Below are 21854 nucleotides of genomic sequence, written 5' to 3'. Positions count from 1 at the left end.
ATACAGGCGACATCAGGCAATGCAACAGCTGGCCTTCGTCGCTGCTAGACCTGGACCTTAAGAATTGCTGGATGGTTACCTGAAGAACCAGAGACTCCTTATCACTCTCTATTCGGGAGAGCCTTTCCTGGTAGTGGTCACCCCCACTCAGAGAGATGTGCCCGTTGGACTGCAGGGACACAAGAAAATATGGACAAGACAAAGAATTATAAGAGGACTGATCTTTGACCTTTTAAAGCGCAAACACAGGAACAGGTAAGTGAAGCCTTTATGGTTTCTGTGTCTAATAATGAGCTCACTTAAAATGCTTCACATCAAAGTGTGACTGGCTGCACTGCGCTACTCTGACTGTAACAAATCCTTACATGGCTGAGAAGAAGGCTCACATTCAGACCGCTGTACACAGAGTGACTAAAAGCATTACACAGAAACTCAGGCATTTATCTGGCCTACAGCCCATCGCTCTCCAAAACACCACTCTGGTTCCCAAGCAGTCAGCGTGTTTCATGCAGCATGCTGGCTGTGACATTGACAACACCAGCATTTCATCTTGCGTTCCCTGGGAACTCGGCAGAGGAGAACAGTCATGTTTTCGCTTAGCAAACAAGTTGGTGGTCTACTGTCCCACGGGACTGTATGCCCACGCTTTGTCTGCAATCAGAGTTTTAATGCAGTACTCAGAGCAAGCACAATCAGAAGCAAACCAGATGTGCTAAAGCTTGTTTGCAGCACATTCTGTCCAACAATCACAGACAAAACCTCCTCCGTGGTTACACAACTTAAACTGATTCAGACACTGGAAGTGTTCCTTCCTTCAGTTCTACATTTGACTTTCTGTTTTCCTTTTTTTTTTTTTTTACGTCTCAATAATCCAGTTATGCAACACATCCAGTGAAATTGATCTGACTGAGGCTATGCTATTGAAGAGAGGAAAAAAGGTCAGTGTGACTGTATTTTATGATCTTCAGTTCCAGTTATCAAGCTAAAAGATTGACATTAAAAAACACCACGTTCGCTCTCAGCTGATGATGATTACATAATCTGTTCAAAGCCTGTAACACGGTTTTATTCACGGAGTCTGGTGCAGCATGTTTGCATCTTTCATGAATGTACATCTTACCAGGTGACCATGGAGCCATTCGACCAGACTGTCAGCTGTGGAGTCAGGGATCTGGCAGCGGAGACTCTCCCTTTCCTCTGTGTCCATCAACTCCAAGACGCACCTCAGGTCTTCCAAAAGGTGAAGCGCCCGCAGGCTGCCCATGAAAGGAGAGGTCGGTGACTGGCAGTCATACATCCCATTGGAGTAGTCGAGAGCTTTGGAGCCTGAGGTAAATGAAGCACAGTCGAGAAAAGACGCAAATATTTAATAGAAGTTAAAATTCAAGGAGAACAAAGATGATGAACCATCTCACATTTCACTAAGTAATTATTTTTAACAGGTTGTACATGGCCTCTATCCATGGGGCGCCCGCTCTATGCACTGAGCCACCAGTCGCCCCGATAAGTTTGGTTTTAATGAGTTATTCATTTATAGTAAAGGGGGATTTTCCACACTGATTGACAGCTGTGACATCCAATCCATGCAGTCGCATTCAATGCAGCTGCTCGTGATTGGTTGGACGAGCGTTTTGGCGGGAAATCCCCCACCGTGTATATCGCTACTGCACAGAATCCCGCTCTCAATGACAAGATGGCAATGCCTGTTTCTTGTATATTTTAACCTCACTTAAGCTTAGTGAGATAAGTGGACGCGCCTTATCCATCTTTATATACAGTCTATGGTCCCAACCGTGCAAGATGCACTCACGAAACTTTATAGGTTTGTAGTTGAGGTCACAATGATGGTTACGTTGGTAGATGGGTGATGTGGGAGAAAGGGTGCTGGAAGTAGGGGGTAGGGAGTAAGGTCGGGGCCAGCGCCCCTCCACTTTACACACCTGGCCTACAATCATTTTAAAATGCCGATTGCAGTATCATGGCTAAAGTGATCCCATCAATAGATAGTCTCTAGGTTTTTTTGGCTCAGTTTCTCAACACTACTAAAGCATGCATAGTAACAATATTCACTGTGCCATACAAGAAACAAGACTAACCACTTTTTAATGCATTAATAATAATATAGCACTTTTTACATTTATTTACAATATGGCTGTCCATCATATGCAGGGCCAAAGTAAAAAATGAACATTACATAAATCACAATAATTGGAGGTATGAATAGCATTAGTTTGAGATCTGATGACACAGGGCCACATCCAGTGTTTCTAAAGTCCTCTGCAACAATATAATTGCGGATGAAATGTTTAGCAGTCTCATTATGTTTTGTTACCACACTTTGGAAAAACTCAGTAAATTCTGCCCGACATCAACCAAAGTTTGCAACAGTCTCCCAGACTCAGGCGCATAAACACAGCATGCAGCCTCGGTTTTGTTTGCATAATGAAAACATGGCGGAAGGCAGAGACAGTGCTCCAGAGATGTTTCATCCTTATTGTTTACAGAGCGAGCGTGCAGCAGACAAACACAATGATGCTCCTGGTCCCATTTTGTCATCTAGAGTAACACAGACATTTAATCAAGCATTCTGAAGACAGGCTGCTTATGCACCAATATAAAATAAAACTTTTGAAATAATTTCAGCGTGTATCAGTACTTTTAAGCACATTTTAAACTACCACAATGATACTGATCACAGTGATAATTTTGATCTCTATAATAGTGATATGAAATCTTCAGATTGTTTAATCTCAAAAAACTACAGTGTTGAAAAATGTAGACAAATGGCTTATTGGTACACAATACAAGGTGGTATTAATATAAATGTTCCAACATGGCAACAGTGGATATAATTACCTACAAGCCACGCAGTCTAAATGAGCACAGAATAAATGCTAAACCCTCTCTGACAAACATGGAGCTCCAGACATCACATGACGTCTGTGTAAAATATCAGCTCTGCAACCAGCCATAACACTAGAAAAACTCTTATCAAGCTCAATCAACCTGAAAGACACTTTTATGCTTTGACACAACTGTAAAAGAATCACAACATGACTGTTTATATCCAAAGTCATAATGAAATAATGTGTGGATGCTTAATGATTTAGGAGAAGTTTACCTGCTATAATGCCGTCCATCTGCTCCAGGGCAGCTGCCAACATGTCGCTGGCATCAGCCATCATCTTCAGTCACTGATGAACCTGGAACGAGCAATGAAATGTAAAAAAACAACCTTTAAATCTTGCCTCCTAACTATATTTCAGTCATTTTGAAAACAGATAATGTATAATTTTTTTTATTTTCCCCCCCAAAAAAGCATCAAAATTAGGACTGTCAGATGATTATTTTTTTTAAATTGCGATTAATCACAGAATTTCTATAGTTAATCGAAATTAATCACATGTTTTAATCACGTTTTCTCTGTATTGTTAAGATGTGGATATCAACAGTCTTGGAAAAGGACAAATCCAGCAAAACCAGTTACAGTGTTGGTCAGCATTCTGGGTAAAAAACGTGCAGTAATGTTGGTAAGTATGTGATTACAAAGGGTTCCCACCCAGGAATTAGGCTGCGACTGCAGTACATCCTCAACAACCCTCAAAGCCCAAAAAAAGACAGTGCCTGCTGAAATAGCATGTGTGTGAGAGGGGTTTGACTGTACAGAAACAAGAAAATGTATGAACAATACCCCATTTTCACAGCTACATGATAACCAGGAGTTTTTGGCAGCTAAAGAAAACATGAGACTGAACCAAAAACAGCTGAAAGAAAATGATATTTGCTCTGCTCAGCTGTTCTACCTTCTGGAGCGCAATGCTGCAGAGATCTTATGTTAATTTTGTCAGAGCAAGTGTTGAATAATGCATTTAAGAATATCAATCAGGCCATTTACTGAAAATATTGGCACAATGAATGTCCTACCAATAGGACACTGGACACTCTGTCTGGAACGGAGATACATTTTAGTGTCCCCGTCTTGGACATCTTCCCAAGCAGCACAACAGACCCTTTATCTTTGGACGTTTAATCAAAAGGCTCTGCTGTATATTCACGCATGCTTAAACATGCATACACGGCCACTCATCTGCACACACACGCACACACACACACACCTCTTCCTTTAATCAAATGCCTCACATCCTGGGAGTGCCCGACACTGGGACCTAGCACCATTTACAAACTTTATGGAAACCACCCACAGACCTAACGCTGTTATTTCAGCATTCTTGTGGGCACATTTTCCATTATGTATAAAATAAGCCTGCACTAAAACATTAAAATCGTCACAACACACAGCAGGCTGAGAGCAGATGAGAGGAACCAGAATGCCATCAGTCAGCTCCACAGTAAACTTGTTGTTTCCAACAATAAATTTCTGAATGGTCCTCTCAGGTTGCCTACAGTAACTGCCCGACTCACTCAAGCAGGCGTCTGACGACATTTAAGAAAAGGCAGCATCACATTATTTCCAAAAGACATGAGGGCATTTTGAAATGATTTTATACTTAGTTTAGGGAACAATGTACTCAGAGCTGACATTTCAATTGTGTTTTCAGAGGAAACCTAAAAATATCATGCCCACAGAAAAAAACCTGCGATGGTGCAAGACCTTGTCATCTTATTAGACAGACACGCAGCATGTGAGTGTTTTTTTGTTGTTTTTTTTTATTTTAGAATTACTCATATATTTTTATTTCTGTAATTTTTAACTACTTTCATTACCTTATTTAGTCATCTATATACAATATGTGTGCGTGTGTGTATGGATGGATATATAGGACTCATTTGACTTGATGACCATCGGTGACATTGTTTTGAGAGAGGAAAAAAAGATCAATAAAAATATAAATTTTAAAAAAAGGCCAGCCTGCAGCCCTTTTCGGGGGATAGAAAACCGAAGATCCAATCAATGCTCATGCATTGAAGTACTACATTTTTATATTAGTAAATGTATTCCTCACGTTAGACATGTTTTGGTATTTTTATGAATATATTTTAAACAACAGGTAAAACAACATATATGCAAAACTTTTTTCCAAAACATTCCATTACATTTCCAGGAAATTCATGACCGTGGGAGCACTGTAAATTAGACTTGTCTAACTCCATGCAATGCTTTAACTTTTTTTCCCAGACTGACATTTACTTCTTTGAAGTACAACCCACAGCAGATTCAGAGAGAACCTGTATTACTGTACAGAAATGTATTCATGCTGTGGTGGATCCACTGAGGTAAATGAATGAGAAGGAGCTTTACCGACTCACTACACTTCAACAGCAAAAGCCCAGCAGAAAGCCAGTCTTTAACAGCAGGTAACACAGACAGAGTCTAGATCATGATGACTCAAACTGGAATGAAGGCCTGTGGGACATCCCCCTCAAAAAACCTGAGTCAGCTCTCCTTTCGCTGCAGAAAGACAAATATGGGTAAGGTTAACACATGGCTTCCAGCAAACAGACTTCAAACACACCGGGCCAAGACCAGACACGCTGCCCCGAAACCTGCAGCCCATGTGTCAATCAATGCTAAACAAGTGTAAAGACTGTGTCTGAGCACTTCCAAAGCCTCATCCTGAGTCCGGTGGACACAAGAGTCCAGAGAGATCTCAGCACAAAGAGGGCCTGATTACAGAGAAGTGCACTCTGTCTTTAAGACCTGGGACACCTCAGTGGTATGTTCATCATATGTAAACACAAGAGAGTTGTCTTGCAGGGAGACATGGTGACTTTGCCTTCATTGTAAACAAAGACTCTGGATGTGTTTCTCGGCTGTAACAAAGGATTATTTTATCTTGATTAATACATTAATTGTTTGTCTAAATGTCACAAAATAGTGAAAATACCCATTATTAGTTCCAAGAGCCCCGGGTGGGGGGGGCATCCTTGTTGCTTGTTCTGTCCATCCAACAGTCTAAAACCAGAAAATATTGTTAACTTTTACATAAGACAAAGAACAGCAACAAATCCTCTCACTGGAGCAGCTGGTGAAAGTGATGTTTGCCTTTTTTGCGTGATTTCATTTCTGTCAGTACACTAATCATTAAAACTCTAGAGTCAGGGTTTCCCACACATTGATTTATGTATGGCAGCTGCAACGAATAAAACATCTGCCATCACATATCACATTGATTTTAAGTTTTGGAGCTGGAGCATTTATTAGGAGCTTTATTGTAATATATACTGTATTAGGAGCGTTATTGTAATATTTAGTGTTTGGTTATTGATTGCACCACACTCTCGGAACACAGAGTGTACTAGGCATAGATGGAGCAGCAGAACGCCAGACGCAGTGAAAGTGAAACTTAAGTAGTGACTGTGCTGGGTCTAAAAGTCTGCAGCAGCTGCTCTTCTTGTCCATCAATTAATGAGCTTTGACCGGATCGACAAATCAATCATCCACCCTTTAACTGAAACTCCTCAAACTGCTGCTGAGTAGGAAAAAAAAGGGTTTAAATTCCCTGTTAAATGAACAGAGCATCATGGAGGACATATCTGTATTAGGGCTGGGCTATGTGGAGAAAATGCATCAAATATTATGATATTTTTGACCAAATACCTCAATATCGATGATGAAATTATATAGTAGGGTTGACTTTTGCAGTCACAAAATATTTACACAATGAGATTTTTGACAAATAATATGACATTTAGAACGGTCTAATAAGTTTAGAAAATGACATGATTTCACAATAATGGAGACTTCTGATCCAGGAAAAGCCAACACTTACAATATTACAATATCCAAAATCTAAGAAGATATCTAGTCACATGTCATAATTTTGATATAAAATCAATGTTTTGCCCAAACCTCATTCATACCTGCAGTGGCCCTCATTTGTACAAGCTTACTATCAAAGGAGACATCTCAAAAATCCCAACAAGCACGCATCACTCTCAAAAACAAAGTCTCGCTGTCTGCCCTTCTATAAGCACCACTTACATCAACCATAAGACACACAGAGAAGGCCATTGTTCGTGATAGTGGGGTATTTTGACTGAGAGGCATGAGGAGACAAAGACAGAAAAAAAAACCCTGCGATGCTACGCTACAGTACACATGGCATTTGCAACAACACCTGCCTGCAAACTCTTTTCATACGCAAAGAGCCTCGAAACAACCCAAGTAAAAAAAAAAAAGCATTCAAAAAGCAATCTTGCCCTTTGGTGAAAACAGCCATATAATTCATGGAGACATGCAGAGAATAATGAATACAAGGGAGAGAGTGGACCACTATAATGGCCTTTCAAATCCGTCAGCTCTGATCCCTTCAGGCAGGGACGACCATCATAACATCCTCGCTGGACACGCTACAGAGAGCGGGAGTATTCCTCTTTAAAAAAAAAAAAGATCTTGTAATTCCTCAGTGCCGAAGGACAAGTCAACTTTACTCTTGCACACACAGGAAATAGAAAACAAAATAGAGGCCTGGGGGCCACTTGTCTCTGAGGAGAGAAAGTGTTTACAGCAGCCATGCAACTGGCTTTAACAGCTTGTGTTGAGACAAGTTGCTCGGGCGGTAAAAAGGCCCGGGGAGAGAGGAATTTACAATCCAGTCATAAATCACACAGCCATTTACTTTACGTTTTCTTTTTTATCCAGGTAACATTTAAAAAAAGTGTCAATTTCCCTGGACATAAGGGGTTAGATCCAAGTCTCACCACATAATGACACTTTCCATGTCTTGAGTCATGCAGGACATGACTCAGTCTTTACCTTCACACAATGTTTCCACGAGAAAAGACTAATTCTGGTTTGCATACCTCATCCTGCTTTACCTCAAACCATGAATGCTCAGGCTATTCTAATCTGAAACCCTTTGAAAATGCTTATAGATGGATAGATAGTTAATCTTTATCATCATTGTAAATGGACAACTAAATTGGATGCAACTCTATCCAGTGCAAAACAGTGAAGTGCAAGCATCAGTAATTACATATAAATAAAATAAAATGCTTCTAAAAATAACTATAAAAAATGTTTTAAAAAGGGATGGAAAGATTCTAAGACAGTAAAAATACTAGTATTTTACAGATACAAAGAGATTCTTCACATCAAACATTCAAATACTTTTGAAATTGGTACAACACGACCAGAGGAAACAGAGAAAAAGGACAACTCTACTCAAGAGGCAGAAAACCTACAACCTGGTTTATATTTGATCAGCGCTTAGTTTCACTGTTTGATCTCCATTTATCTGGCCTCCGTTTTCACTGTGCAGGAAGCAGTATGATGCCCACTTCCTGTTCACAAACTCGCTACTACAGCTAAACTTGATGTTAAGATATGATTCTGGATACATTTCAGTCAAAAATAGACAGTGCAGTAACATCATCTTGATTTAAATTCAGTCAGCACTGCCTCGTTTAACCATTTGATCAGATTACGTTCAGAGTTTGAGAAAAAGAGAGTGGGGCGGACAACTCTCTTGATCAGCTGTATACTCTTTGTTTTGTTGGGGGCACAGGTGGCGGAAAACGTGGAGGTGCAGCCTGTAGTTCGAGCAGCAGCCCGAGAGCCAGTGAAACTCCTCCAGATGACATAAATTACATCACTTGGAGGAGTTTTGCTGGTATCTACTGGTTAGATGGAGGAAAGTTTGACACAGTTCATCTGCAAATACTACCCACGTTGTTTTGATTCCAAGCGGGTTGAAAACAGGTGAAATATCCTTTTAAGGGTCACAAGGGCAAACTTTTCTTTAGACATCATCTAGGTGTGTTTGGGCACTAATCATTTAAGGTGCGCCATGCACAAAATGCTTAAAATAGTTCTATAATGAGCAAATTGTCTGCTGTGATTTTATCTTGTGACAGGGCTTATGCCATTGTCTTCAGGTTTTAGGGTGCATAAAATTAAATGGTGCAGTAAGCAGGCTGTGTGCACGCTGATTCACTGGGTGCAGACACAGTCGAGGCATTCACCAGCCGCCGGCAGGGCGCTGCTCTGGCAAAAACCTGAAGCTATTTCCAACCTGAGTGAGCAGGCAGAATACATCATCACTAATTTTATACCACCAAACAACGAGGCCTATATGAAAACGAGATGTGGGCGCATGACTGAGGGAGCCCCTTCTCTCTTTAGACCGGCTGAAACTAAAAATAAGAAACAACAAGGAATCTGTGGAATGGGTGACGCAGCGTAAACACACTGAACAAAAGATGGAAATTGAGTTTTAGAAATAAAGAGCTTCCATGTGATAACATCTTCAAGAATTTTTCCTGCCTGTACGTCAAGATCATAGCTGCAATTCATTTATGTTGGACAGCGACGCACATTCTTTTCATATTACTCATGGCTGCACTGCTTGTACTTTAACGTGACTTAAAAGTAATGCATCTTTGACATTTATGCAAAGAGCAATGCAACACTGATCAGTGCACACGTGGTACAGAGGGTTACGTTCATCAAAACAACCCAAGGTTTTCACACAGTCATTCCTCCGTATCAGCAAGACGACTAAAACAGCTGCAGTTTCACAGGCCAAATTCAACATTTTGAACCTAAATACATTCCTTGTATTATTTTTGCTGCAGTGAAGACTGGTAGAAGGTGAAACGATATGGGGCCCGAAGGGTTTTCTTATAATCTGAACGATAATTAACATTTTAAAGTAAAACCCCAGAGTTAGGCTAAATAACAAGTTTTAACTCAAATACCACACTTAACTTTAGCAGCATAAAGTCTCACTGCAGAGGTAAGAGTGACTTTATTTTAAACAACTTTATTGCAAGACCAACACGTTTCGGTTTGTGGCCTTCATCAGGGTCACCATGAAGCACATTAAAACAGAATTTAAATAAGGTAAGAAGGAAGCAGGGAAAAAGAAAAACATTTAAAAACAAACAATTCGGAGGGATAACGTCCCCTCGAGTGTATCATTCGCTACCTAAACTACTTATGTGTAACGTTTGATATTGTTCCCCCTTTTATTCTCATTTTCCTGTCATTTGTCTTATGCATCAGTTGTTCTTTGTAAGATCATTTTCAAAAGGAATTTTGCATTTATGTTCAGTTCAGTTTATTCACAAAAGAAGCAGTTAAAAATTACAAGCACAACTGAGATGTGAAATGAGACGCCCTGATAAGGTTGAGAATAGGGACCCAGACACAAAGCAAATGGTATTTCAAATATTTTGACTAACATGTTGTCTCGATTTAAGAAAAGGAAAGTACTTGTAATACATACAACGCATGTATTGTGCATGTAACAGAAGCCCTAAACTATTATAGTGATGGGTATAGCGAGTGCTGAAGCAGTCTTTGCTTTAAGAGCACGCAGCATCTGGTTTTCAGACAATATTTTTGGAAAATATTCGAGAAACGAGGTCAAACTTTTTAAAGAGGTCAACTAAAGGGCAATACAACTTTCATAGCTTAAAAAAAACAGACAGTAAACACTGGACAACCTCGCCTGGTTTACTGGGTCAGTTCTACTTGGCTAACTGCATCATATTCGGCACCAAATTTTGAGGCACCTCAAGGCAACATTGAAGCAGATGAAGTGTATGAAAAAAGAGGTGGCCTCAGGCAGTGGGAGTAACCAACCACAGTGTCTGGCAGAGTCTGGAGCTGTGGCAAAGTCATAAACCAACTTTAGACTGACTTTCTCACGTCAGAAACCTTTAACCCCCGTGACATAGTCTTGTCCTGTGAAAAACCTTCCTTAATATTTGGCGTAAAACATGAACGGTGGCCAGATAAAACTATTACCACTGTAATGTTAGTTTAACAGTTGAAAATTAAGTGAAAATACAAGAACATTTGGCTTTAAATGTTTGTTTTTTTACTGTGCTTTTGTGCAGCAAGTAGAATAACAGTGAATTTTTACTGTCTTAAGTGGTGAAATGAAACTAAGTAAATTAACCAAAGTACTGTACTTAAGTACAATTGAGGCACGTTACTTGAGTTTTTTCTTTTTATGTCACATCATACTTTTACACAACTACATTTCAGAGGGAACTATTGTACTTTTTAATTTATTACATTTATCTGAACACTAAGTTACTTTAAAGATTAAGATGTTTGAATTAAAAAACATAATAAGAATTTATGCAATCACGTTTTGTTATATATTAAATGACCAAATAGTTAATACGAGTATAGCTACAATGATTAGTTGATTAATCAATCAGTCGATTGAGAGAATATTAATTGCCAACTATTTTGCTAAACATTTTTTAATTTATTTGCTTATTTTAATAAATTAGTTTCTGGGGTGTTTTCTTTTTTTTTTAATCTTTTTTTTTTTAATTGTGTGTCTTTTTCTGTTGATTTTAGATAGTTTTTGAGGAGTGATTTTTTTCTTATTTTCTGTTAATTTTGAGATTTTAGGATTTCTTTTTAAATATTGAATTATATCGATTTTTTGTGTTTTGTTTATTTTTATTAATTGTGTTTCTGTGGTGTTTTTTATGTTTACTATTTTTTGTGAGTGTTTTTTTTAAATTGTTTTTAATTGGGGGGGGTGGACAGTTTGTGTTTATTTTAAGCTTATAGGATTTCTCGTGTTATTTATTTATTTTATTTTTTTTTAGACTTTTATCGCACTAGGTACTTTTACTATATTTCAATACTTAAAAACCTTTTCCTGAATATACTTACCAACGCAAGCCTACTTAAGTAAAATTTTCAATGGAGCACTTTAACTTGTAAAAAAAGATTTTTAAAGTGTGGTACTGATATTTTTACTTAAGTAAAGTATCTGAATACTTCTTCCACCACTGTATATCTGAACTAGCTAGTAGTTTGCAGAGATGCGTGAAACACCCTAACGGTACTTAAAGTTCCGTAAAAAATCGTTATTACAACACACAGCGAGCAGAAAAAAGACAAAAAAAGTTTCCCTTCTCGTTACACGTTGACAAAACGTGCACATTCACCTTCTCGTTTCGACTAAACGTTAGCGACCCAAAAAAACGAAGTTAGTGGAAACAATAAATCACAACAGAGGACTCACTCACCCAAACTCAGCTCGAGGAGATGTCGGGATTTCCTTAAGTTTGTTTTCTCTGTCGGTTACAAAAACTCCACGGTGATCGGTTTCTGAACTTCTCCGTGCCCACCAGAAATACCCCCGACCGTCCACATCGCTACGCCATGATGTGGAAGTGTTTCTGGGCCGCTGGAAAACTCGGGACGTCATGGCTGGAAAATCCCGCCCCGCCGCTGCCGGGATTGGCCTGATGCAGTCCTGGTGCGTTCATGGTAGCATAAAAAAGATGGGAGATAAAAGGTTTTTGGTGTGTGTAAGCGCTCACTGCTGACGGCAGCAATGGACAGGGATCGGAGATTATTTTAAAGGCGCTAAATATATCTATATTTGTCTGTTTATCTGTATTGGAAATGATTAGGGATGACCGAAATTGATAGTCGCTTGACGAAACTAGATGCGTTAAACTCAAGGAAACCGGAATTTTCTATGTTTTTGCTAAACCGTGAAAGCAGCATGTTCCTTAAAGTCTGGGAAATGACTTTTTTTATGATCATTTTTCAAATTATACATAATATTTTACAGGCATCTAATTCATTTTAAAAATCGAAAATCAATTTTTAAATTTTAATTTAATTTTAGCAACATATTCAAACAATTTCAAATCAAAACAATTAAAACAGTTTCATTAAATGAAAATAAATTAAACAAACACAACATAAAACATAAACAATAATATAGATAGTATTAAGGAGAGTCAAACCTAGACCTTATTTGTTCTAATGAGATATACATTTTCAGATTATTTGAGAGGTCTTAATAGCTTTTTTGTTTGTTGTTATCTTGGAAACAGAGTCAAAGAGATATTGTAATTTAACACAAAGAAACGAATATTGGGAGTAATTTGAAGCACTTAAGCTTTGTGGATGTGACATTTCCCAGTAAGACAGATACGTTTGAGAACATCATCAGTGGAATATGAGAGAATATGAGAGCCTGTATTACAGTTTAGAAACAAGACCATGTCTTCCAAAACTGGAAAGTAAATGTGTGTCAGTTTTAGAGAGCACAGGCGACATCAAGTGGTCTATGAGGACAGTGCATAATGTCGGATTTCATGACTACACTAATTTATTTTCGTAGGTCTAAAATTTTAAAATTAATCATAACTTAATTTTTATAATAATTTTATTTATATAGCACCTTTAAAACTGTTGTTTACAGACAAATCAAAGGCAGGAACTCGGGGAAATAATTAAATAAACATGCCAAACAGAAAATAGTCTAAAAAAGTAAGAATAAAATGTGTATACAAAAGGTCGACAAGAATAAAGCAAATAAAAGGAATACAACTGATAAAGAAGGCAGATCTTGAAAGGCAATTAAACTATAAAAGGAACAGATTTTAGAAAATATAAGAATAAATGCAATAAACGACGATGAAAATAACATAAGAAGACGGCTTCACATCAGAGGGGATAAAACAAAGATACGAAGATAAAAACAGATAAATAAGAGATAGAAGAATAGCCCAAGAAAATACATTTAGAACATGAAAATATGGTAAGAACAGGGCATAAAAAGGATAAGAAACAGCTTCTCTTATATTTTTTCTAACCATAAAATTGAAAAATTAAAATCAAGAGATGTGCTGTGAACTTAAAATTGATATAGAGTCTTTTGCCTGGTGTAATCTGGCGACAGAAACAAAAAAAGGAAAAAAGGCCTCAAGAAAGCGTTAAAAATCTTATTATTTCTGTAACATAATGTTAAATATATAATTAAGAGTATTATAAACAAAGTTTTCTAGACATTTCCCACTGTTTTTTGATCATATCTTATAATCCACCACCTAATTTTCAGATTATTTCCTTGTCACCTTTTATTTATCTAAATTTTTTTTTAGCATTTTGTGGGACAAATCTTTCCAAGTTGATCATTATATTTTTTCCTGTCTCTGTTTAATCAAACCAATTTTCTCATGTTTTAAGAGGTTTAAACGCTTGTGAGAGGCGTCTGAATGCAGCACAAAACCTGATGTCAATCCTGGTGTTAAAGGATGAATAATATAATATGAGCACAAATATATTTTCCTTTGTCTCATAGTTGCTATGATTTATTCTATAAGTAGAACAACAAGGCAGAAATTAAAACCATATCTTAATGATCTAATGCTGTCCAGCGTTATCCTCAAAGTTACTCAGCAGACTTTGACATAATTTGAATGGAAGCCGTGTTGCTGCAAAGATTCCTGGAAATGTCCGTCCAAACATCGACTGCTTAATTCCTCTGATCTCAGTGAACAGAATACCCAACTTTGGGTCAACCATGGGTCCCCAAAGCGGTGTCCGTCCTCAGGGGCCGCTCCACCTTCACAGTGCTGGGGTCACATTCCAGCATCTCTCTGATCCAATCATCATCCAGCGCTCCCTCTATGAACTCCTCCAGACTGATGATGGCTACAGACATAACAGGGACAGACAGTGATTGTTACAGACAAAGAGCAGGGGACACAGTCAATCACTATCATCTGGTTCTGTTCCCTCCTAAATATCACAAATTATCATTGCATTTTAACAAGTTCATGTTCTTTTTAAAACAGAAACAAGGTGGAAATCTTTCATGATCTAATGATGGAATTGCTATTGAAAGAGTATTTGAGTTAAGATTTTTGGGTGTAATTATGGATAGCATATATGTAAAAACTGAGGTGTCTAAGTATATTTCTGTTCTGAACAGGTAATGGAAATTATGTACTGTTTGCTTTTTTGCCTTAGTTTTTGTGTGGAAGTTTGGGGCAACATTTACACTTCTAACACACGGCCATTGTTCATTTTACAGAAAAGAGCAGGATGTATTATACATAAAGTGGACTCAAGAAAACACACCAATGGACTGTTCATCATGCCAGGATTACTGAAACTTAAAGATCTAGTTGACTTAAAGACTAAGTTAGTTATGTTAAGGGTAAAAGGCAGAGTACCAGAAAATATACAAAAAATACAATAAATGTTTGTTTTTAGTTCAAAGAACAAAAATCATTGAAGGAAATTAAATTTTGGACATTAGTATGGACAATCTACCTTAAAGCTAATGTTAATTTCAGTGTGTGGTTTCAAACTGTGGAATTATTTAGATAATGATTTCAAGGGTAATATCAATATATTTCAGTTCAAAGAAACAATGATTAGACAATATGAAGTATGAAGTTGTCAGGGTTTTTTTGTGTTTTCTTTTGATTGACGGTGAGTTTCTGTGCATGGCTTTTGATTATTTTCTTTTGCTCTCTTATTTTTCTGTAAAAAAATAATATATATATATATATATACATATACATACCTGGTTTTATACATCCAAAAAACTTGTATAAAAATGAGCTGCAGACTGGGCTTCTAATTGAGCCAGGACTTTATTTGTCAAAATGTGTTGCCACACCCAGCCAATAAAAGGGACTGGGCGTTTAATTGGGATGGACTTTTATTCAATTATATTGTATAGTGTCTTAAATTTCATGATAATATTGTATCATGGGGCCTTCTTTACCTTCTTTTACAGAAACATTACCATTAACCCTGTGAGGTCAGTTTATTGAGGGTAAAGAGGACAAACTCAGTGTCCTACCCCTCTGAGGGTCACTGTGACATCTTTGTAGATTTGGATATATCTGAAATATACTACAACATGATTTTAAGCAGAGAAGGATAATAGTTTCCTTACCGTTATTGTCTTTATCTAATCGCATAAATACCCTGTTGGTGCATTCCTCAGCTGTAAGTGGGTTGGGTTTGGTTAAAGCAGCTGCTACGCTCATCTTATACACAGCCTGTGAAACAAAGAGAGACACACAGCAGCTGGGCTGAAAGATCGAGTGTCTGCAGTATCATCTCATGAGAAGTAAGAGAAAGTACGGAGGATGATTAGGGCCAGAAAAAAGAAATAATTTTGAGAGGAGGAAGATGTTTTTTTCAATATGCATGTCGAGAAAAAAGTCAAAATGTTGAGAATAATGTTAAAAACAATGTTGAGACAAAATTCAAAATGTCGAGAAAAAAGTTGAAATTTCAAGAATAAAGTTGAAATACACTGTCAAGAAAAAAGTCAAAATGTTTAGAAAAAAAGTATGTGACATGCAGTTTGTAAGTTTCAAAAGAATGACTTTATTGTCGAAATTTTATTTCAACTTTATTCTTTTTTTAAAAAATTTATTCTCAAAATATTATTACAACTTTATCCTCAAAATTTCGACCTTTTCCTAAACATTTTGACTTCTTTTTCTCAATAGTGTATTTCAACCTTATTTTTGAAATTTCAACTTTTTTCTCAACATTTTGACTTTATTTTTTAAAATTTCGACTTTTTCTCCTCAATATTTTGACTTTTTTTCTCAACATTGTTTTTCAACACAATTCTCATAATTTCCACTTTATTTTGACATTTTGACTTTAGTTTTTCAAAGTGCATAATGAACAAAAAAATCTCTCAAAAATGTTTCTCCTGCCTGGCCCTAATTGTCCTCCGTGAGAAAGAGTTTGTGTATCAGGCATCAACCAAAAACCGATCGCCCACCTCCAACTGGTCCAGAACACTCTTACTGGTTTTAACAGACGACATCACATCACTCCTATACTTGCTTCCCTCCACTGGCTCCCTCTCTGTTTAGAATTGATTTAAAGATTTTACTGATCACTTTTAAAACACGTATGGGTCTTGCTCCAAAATACATTTCTGAAATGCTGACCTCTTATGAGCCAACGCGCAGCCTCAGATCCTCAGGTGGCGGCCTCCTGGTCGTGCCAAAGTCGAATAAATCTAAAGCAGACCGTGTTTTTGTGTTTGAGGGCCCCTCAACTTTGGCACGACCTGCCTGAGGTGATCAGGCTCGCAGAATCAGTGACTTCTTTTCTTAAAACTTTAAAGATGTGCTTTTATGTGATCCAACCATTATTTATTTATTCATCTTTAATCTCTCTTCCTCTATTCATTCATTTTGCTGCTCTTACTTTATTTATCCGTTCCTTATTCTGATGTCCTCTTCTTACCATCTTTTCAAGTTTTACATTGATTTACTTGTTTGTCTATATCTCATCTTTTTTTAACACCTTATCTTTGTTTAATCCCCACTGATGTGATGTTGTCTCCTTATATTACTTGTTACATTGTTTTTATGGTCTTTTATTGCTTTTATTCTTATATTTCCTAAAATTAATTAGTGCTTTAACTACCTTTCGAGATCTGCCTGCTTTATCACTTTTATTCCTTTTATTTGCTTTAACTGATGAACTTGCCTCTTGTTTTGACTGTTTTAGACCTTTCTCAGTTTGGCAATTGGTCGATGTTGTCGATGTTAATAAATTAAATGATTATATGACACAGGAAAGCACACATACACACACACACCTGCATAATCTCCAGCATTTCCTCCCTTGTAATGGCTCCGTCTCTGTCTTTGTCGTAGAGCTTAAATGACCACCGCAGCTTTTCCACAGCCGAACCTTCAATAAGCATGCTGATGGCCATGACGTATTCCCTGAAATCGACCACCCCGTCCTGAAGAGAAGCACATTCATTAACATTTTGTTATTTATTTTTCTTGATAACTTTCTAAAGCATTATTGTGATAAAACAGCATTTATTACTGTCCTGTCGCAGCTGTAGGAGACGTTGTACACTGTAAAGTCATTCAGAGCTCTTTACTTACCCCATTATTGTCCAACGTGCGAAATATTTGTTCTGCATACTCGGCTGACTCTCTGCCCACAGTCCCATCGCAGAAATGCTTTTGAAACTCATGGAGGGTGATGAGCCCACTTGGACATTCATTAATAAACTTTCTATGACAAAAAGACAAATAACAGTTTTATATTAAGAGAGAAGAACAATGATGGCTAAGAGGCAATTTAGGTAAAAGATCAGATAAGAGCAGGAGAAACGTGTCCTTTAAATTTAGAATTAAAAGAATTAAGGTCAAGCTATCCTCTCGGTGTGGAGATTACACGTGTTTAAAAGCTTGTTTACACTCTGGGACATGAGTGCTAATATAATTAGGCCAAATGGTTTTGAACCACTTTACTACAACACGACAAAGTGAAGCCAGTCAGCAGTGTGTCCTCGTGGACAAAAAGTAAGGCTGGAGACATTAGTCCTATACTGAGCAGAGGTGGGAGCAGGTTGTTGTTTTGGAAATCACGACTAAGTCTCAAGTCTTTGCACTCAAGTCAAAAGTGATGACTGACAAGTCATGTCCCAAGTCCTAAACTTTGAGTCTTAAACAAGTCATAACAGGCTCTTCAACAAATGTAATGCCACTTTAACAACATGGTAATATTTTAAATCTACAAAAACCATGAATGCTTTTTAAGATTTTTATTTATTTGTTAATGCACAATAGTTGAAATTTGTTGCATCTTCGTGTGTAATTTTTGGCTCATGTGTTGCATACCACAATTGGGGTTTTTTTTGTGGCCACTGCATGGTATTTGTTTGCAAATTGAATTATCTTACTGTTTTTTTTGTAGTTCTCCTGGCAATTTGATTGGATTCTGTCAAATTGGTTCAAACAAACTGGATCTTGGAACTGAGGCGTGGACTTGCTGGGAATTATTAGCTTTATTTTAGTTTATTCTGTAACTGAATTGATTTGTGGCACACTTTTTAAATTACATACTTTTTAATCGTTGAGCTTAGGGGAAGGTATCAGGCATTTTCAGGTCAAAAGGCTCATGTCCAAATGAAGTCATGGGTCATTGGGATTGAATTTCAAATCTAGTTGCAAGTCTTTTCTTGACTTGGTCAAGTCTGAATTTGCCACATTTGCGACTTGAGTCCACACCTCTGCTCCTGAGTGCAGAAATAATGAGAAAAAAAAATGAAAACAAAAGGCCTGGATATGGTTTGATTAGTCTATAAAGGAAAATATAATTCTAGACTTAATTTTTTTTATTTGTCTTGGTTGATTAGTGAATTAATTATAATTATCTTTTGAGTACTGTTGTTAATGTATAGAATTTTTATTTGTTTACTTTTTATTTATCTTATTGATGACTATTATTATTATTATTATTATTTTTACTGATCTTTATTAGTTTGTTTCTGTTGTAATGTAATGTTATGTCTGTCTTGGACCCCAGGAAGACTAGCTTGTCGCCTAGGTGTCAGCTAATGGGAATCCTTATAATAAACAATAAACTATAATCACAACAAAACAACACTTAAAAGAACATTTCTTGAATGTTGCTTCAAAAATAAGTAGTTTAAGCTGCTTCCATATTTGTCGCTACGCATGTTAAAACCTTTCACAGCTCAGAGAGGAGACTTAAACACTTAGACTCTTCGCTCCCTCTCACCTTTCATTTACTTTAACAGGATTCTTCAACCAGAATCACACACAGCAAAGAATTATTAAAAACTCCTCCACAGACATTTGAAAAGCCAAATGAAACTCTTACCTGAACCATTCGTACAGCTCAGTAACATAAGACTCCCCTCTCCTACAAGGCAGGGTAGCAGCTTGGCCCATTGTGTCAGCAGCTCTGGATTCACCACTGACTTTATATTACTAACAAATCCCAGCTTATGCCATGCTTTCTTAATTGCCCCAACCACTGCCCTACCACATTTGACAAATTACAAAAAGCTAATCTCCTGGTGGGGGGTGGGACAACAGAAAGGTTATAAGTAGGTGCAGCAGAGGGCAAATGTAATTACTCATACAGCTAAAATATGCCGTACTGAAGACTTGTGGCTGTTTGCGCTAACTAAGCCTCATGCAAGAAACTATAAACAGACATATTTTCTGTTATTTTTGCTCGTATCCAGGCTTTGATTTATTTTGTTATAACCCACTGATTTTTTTGGATTCACCAATGTTTTCTTATTTTTGCTTTTCTTTCAGGTTACTATAATTGAATTTATTACAGAGTTCCACAATAGACTGTTTAGTTTTACTCCAAAAAACACCAATTTTTTCCGTGTTTTACTGTATTCTGGAGAAACTGCACATTACTGTTAGAATTTGGCCAGACTTTCACAGCAACTTCTACTATAACAAATTTTCCCATAAAATTGTGATAAACTACTGCAGCTGTAGTACAGCTGTAGTTTCCATTATACTGGATCACTAAATTACATCAACAGTATATTAAAGTTAAATTCATTACAATGTTCTACTCCTTTGCTGTATTTTCCTAAAAAACTGTACATTGTTGTAAGACTTTTGCCCTATTTTTACAGCGGTTTGTTACAGTGCAGAGGTGTTGATAGAAGCAGCAATAGACAAATACAATAACTGTTTCCAGTGGTGACAAAAAAATCAAACAAGAATTCAATGACTTGAATGTATGAAGAGGCAGGAGGGTGTATAAATGGAGGCAGTAACAAGCTCCCAACAGCCCAATATAAGCCCAGATGTTAGTGGACTTCCTCCTGCGCAGCAACAGTTGGCTGTTTCACCTGTCTGTCTTAACTTCCCAACTATAATGATGCAACAAAACAAAAAACCTATAATAAATAATAGAAAAAGCTGCGTGCAACTGGACACAAAGCAAGGCATGAAATCAAAACATAATGTTCCCTATTTTACAAAAATCTATTTTATTTCAAACGGAAACAGAAACGAAACAACGTGACCTCTCAGCAACGTTCAGTCACCACCAAATGAGCTGAAGTGGGAGCAATGTTTTAGCTTTCTGGGGAAATTACAGCTACAACAGTGCATTAATTGAACAAGAACAGGAACAAAGAACAATACCAAATGGACCAGTTGCTTTTAAAAAAGACCAGCCTTCATCTATGGCACGACTCTGCAGCTCTGCTTGTTTTGAGTGCTGAAGATGTACAACCCCCGTTTTATCTGCCAACAAGCTTCATTCATGACGTGCACAGTACGGTCAAGTTAATCCAATGATGCATTTTAGCACTCCTTTCAGTCTGCGGAGGTTGCCAGGTGGGAGGCGGTCTCCATAAGCAACGCAGGTTTACTGAGTGTCCGAGCAGACATGTCCAAAGGCACTTTGGACACAGGCAGGAGGAGATCAATCGTGAGATCAACCACTCCATCCACTGGCTACTCATAATTCAAGCATTAAATCAGAAAATGATTCACAAAAACCTTTTCAAGAGTCAAGAGAACAAACATGAGATGACTATAAATTGTGGCCCGCGATACCATTATGAACAACGGCGTGGTATGAAAGCTACACAGTTTCGTATATTGTTTGGGCAGCAATGCAATCTGATGATTTGATTAATTTAGGAACTAATGACAGAGGGTAAGATACAGATACACAGTATAAACACTCGACAAAAATGTAAAATTAAGTTAACGTATACTAATTTTGTTATTTTCATGGCACTCCTAATACAATAATAAATGTAACCGGATATCATATAAGCCCAAAATCAATGTGCCGAATGATAATATAACAGGATTTCAGTATGTTCTTTTTTTCTTTTCATAACAGGTCCAAGGTGCTTTCATTTTTTTTAACAAGCAAACACAATAATTTTCTTAAATTGAACCTATTTGTAAAAACCTACTGTCTGTATTATTTGGCATGAACAAGGCTTCAACTGCCATCTTTTTAAAAGAATAACATCACTCACAAAACAACCAGCTGTATCAATCATGCTGTGTTACCTTGAATTTGTAAAAGAAAATGTTGTTTTTCTAGCAAGCCTCCATGGAAAACGGACATATTTTTGTATTACGTTATGTTTTTTGAAGCCCTGATAGAGACCGGTAGTAGTCATATTGGCTTTTTAAATGATTTAGCCACTATAATAAAGTGGCTTTTTAATGTAATTCCTCCTTGTTTTTCCACACGTTTGGACCTTCCCGCCGCCATTTTATCCTGTTCATTATCTACAGAGCAACCAGTCATTTCTCTTGTTTTCCTAGACATATTTTTTTTATTGATTGGTTGG

General features: G+C 37.3%; 2 protein-coding genes across 8 annotated transcripts in view; both read right to left on the bottom strand.

Moving 5' to 3' along the window:
- The window catches only part of ppfibp1b (PPFIA binding protein 1b), a 33083-nt gene extending 20953 nt beyond the window's left edge, over positions 1 to 12130 (bottom strand). For 4 of the 7 annotated variants that reach the window (XM_042495576.2, XM_042495577.2, XM_042495578.2 and 1 more), the window contains exons 1-4: positions 11965 to 12130; positions 3122 to 3203; positions 1121 to 1326; positions 80 to 169 (exon numbers count right to left, since the gene is read on the bottom strand). In XM_042495576.2, the coding sequence (XP_042351510.2) occupies positions 80 to 169; positions 1121 to 1326; positions 3122 to 3185 (360 nt within the window). In that variant the 5' untranslated portion in view covers positions 3186 to 3203; positions 11965 to 12130. Of the gene's footprint in view, positions 1 to 79; positions 170 to 1120; positions 1327 to 3121; positions 3204 to 5846; positions 5866 to 11964 lie in introns of those variants that run through there. The other 3 variants (XM_042495580.2, XM_042495582.2, XM_088079955.1) reach the window with 2 other exon arrangements.
- Positions 12131 to 12695: 565 nt separating this feature from the next.
- On the bottom strand, positions 12696 to 20347 carry LOC121949747 (guanylyl cyclase inhibitory protein). The gene is made up of 5 exons (XM_042495490.2): positions 19379 to 20347; positions 17632 to 17764; positions 17331 to 17480; positions 15651 to 15756; positions 12696 to 14392 (listed from the first exon to the last, which is right to left on the bottom strand). The coding sequence occupies exons 1-5, from the start codon at positions 19447 to 19449 to the stop codon at positions 14256 to 14258; spliced, it is 597 nt and encodes a 198-aa protein (XP_042351424.1). The 5' UTR covers positions 19450 to 20347; the 3' UTR covers positions 12696 to 14255.
- Positions 20348 to 21854: the final 1507 nt, after the last annotated feature.

The sequence above is a fragment of the Plectropomus leopardus genome, chromosome 7 (genome assembly GCF_026936395.1).
Source record: "Plectropomus leopardus strain MGB_pleo_1.0 chromosome 7, ASM2693639v1, whole genome shotgun sequence".
In the NCBI taxonomy this organism is placed as follows: Eukaryota; Metazoa; Chordata; class Actinopteri; order Perciformes; family Serranidae; genus Plectropomus; species Plectropomus leopardus.
This window is presented reverse-complemented; position numbering and strand designations above follow the sequence as displayed.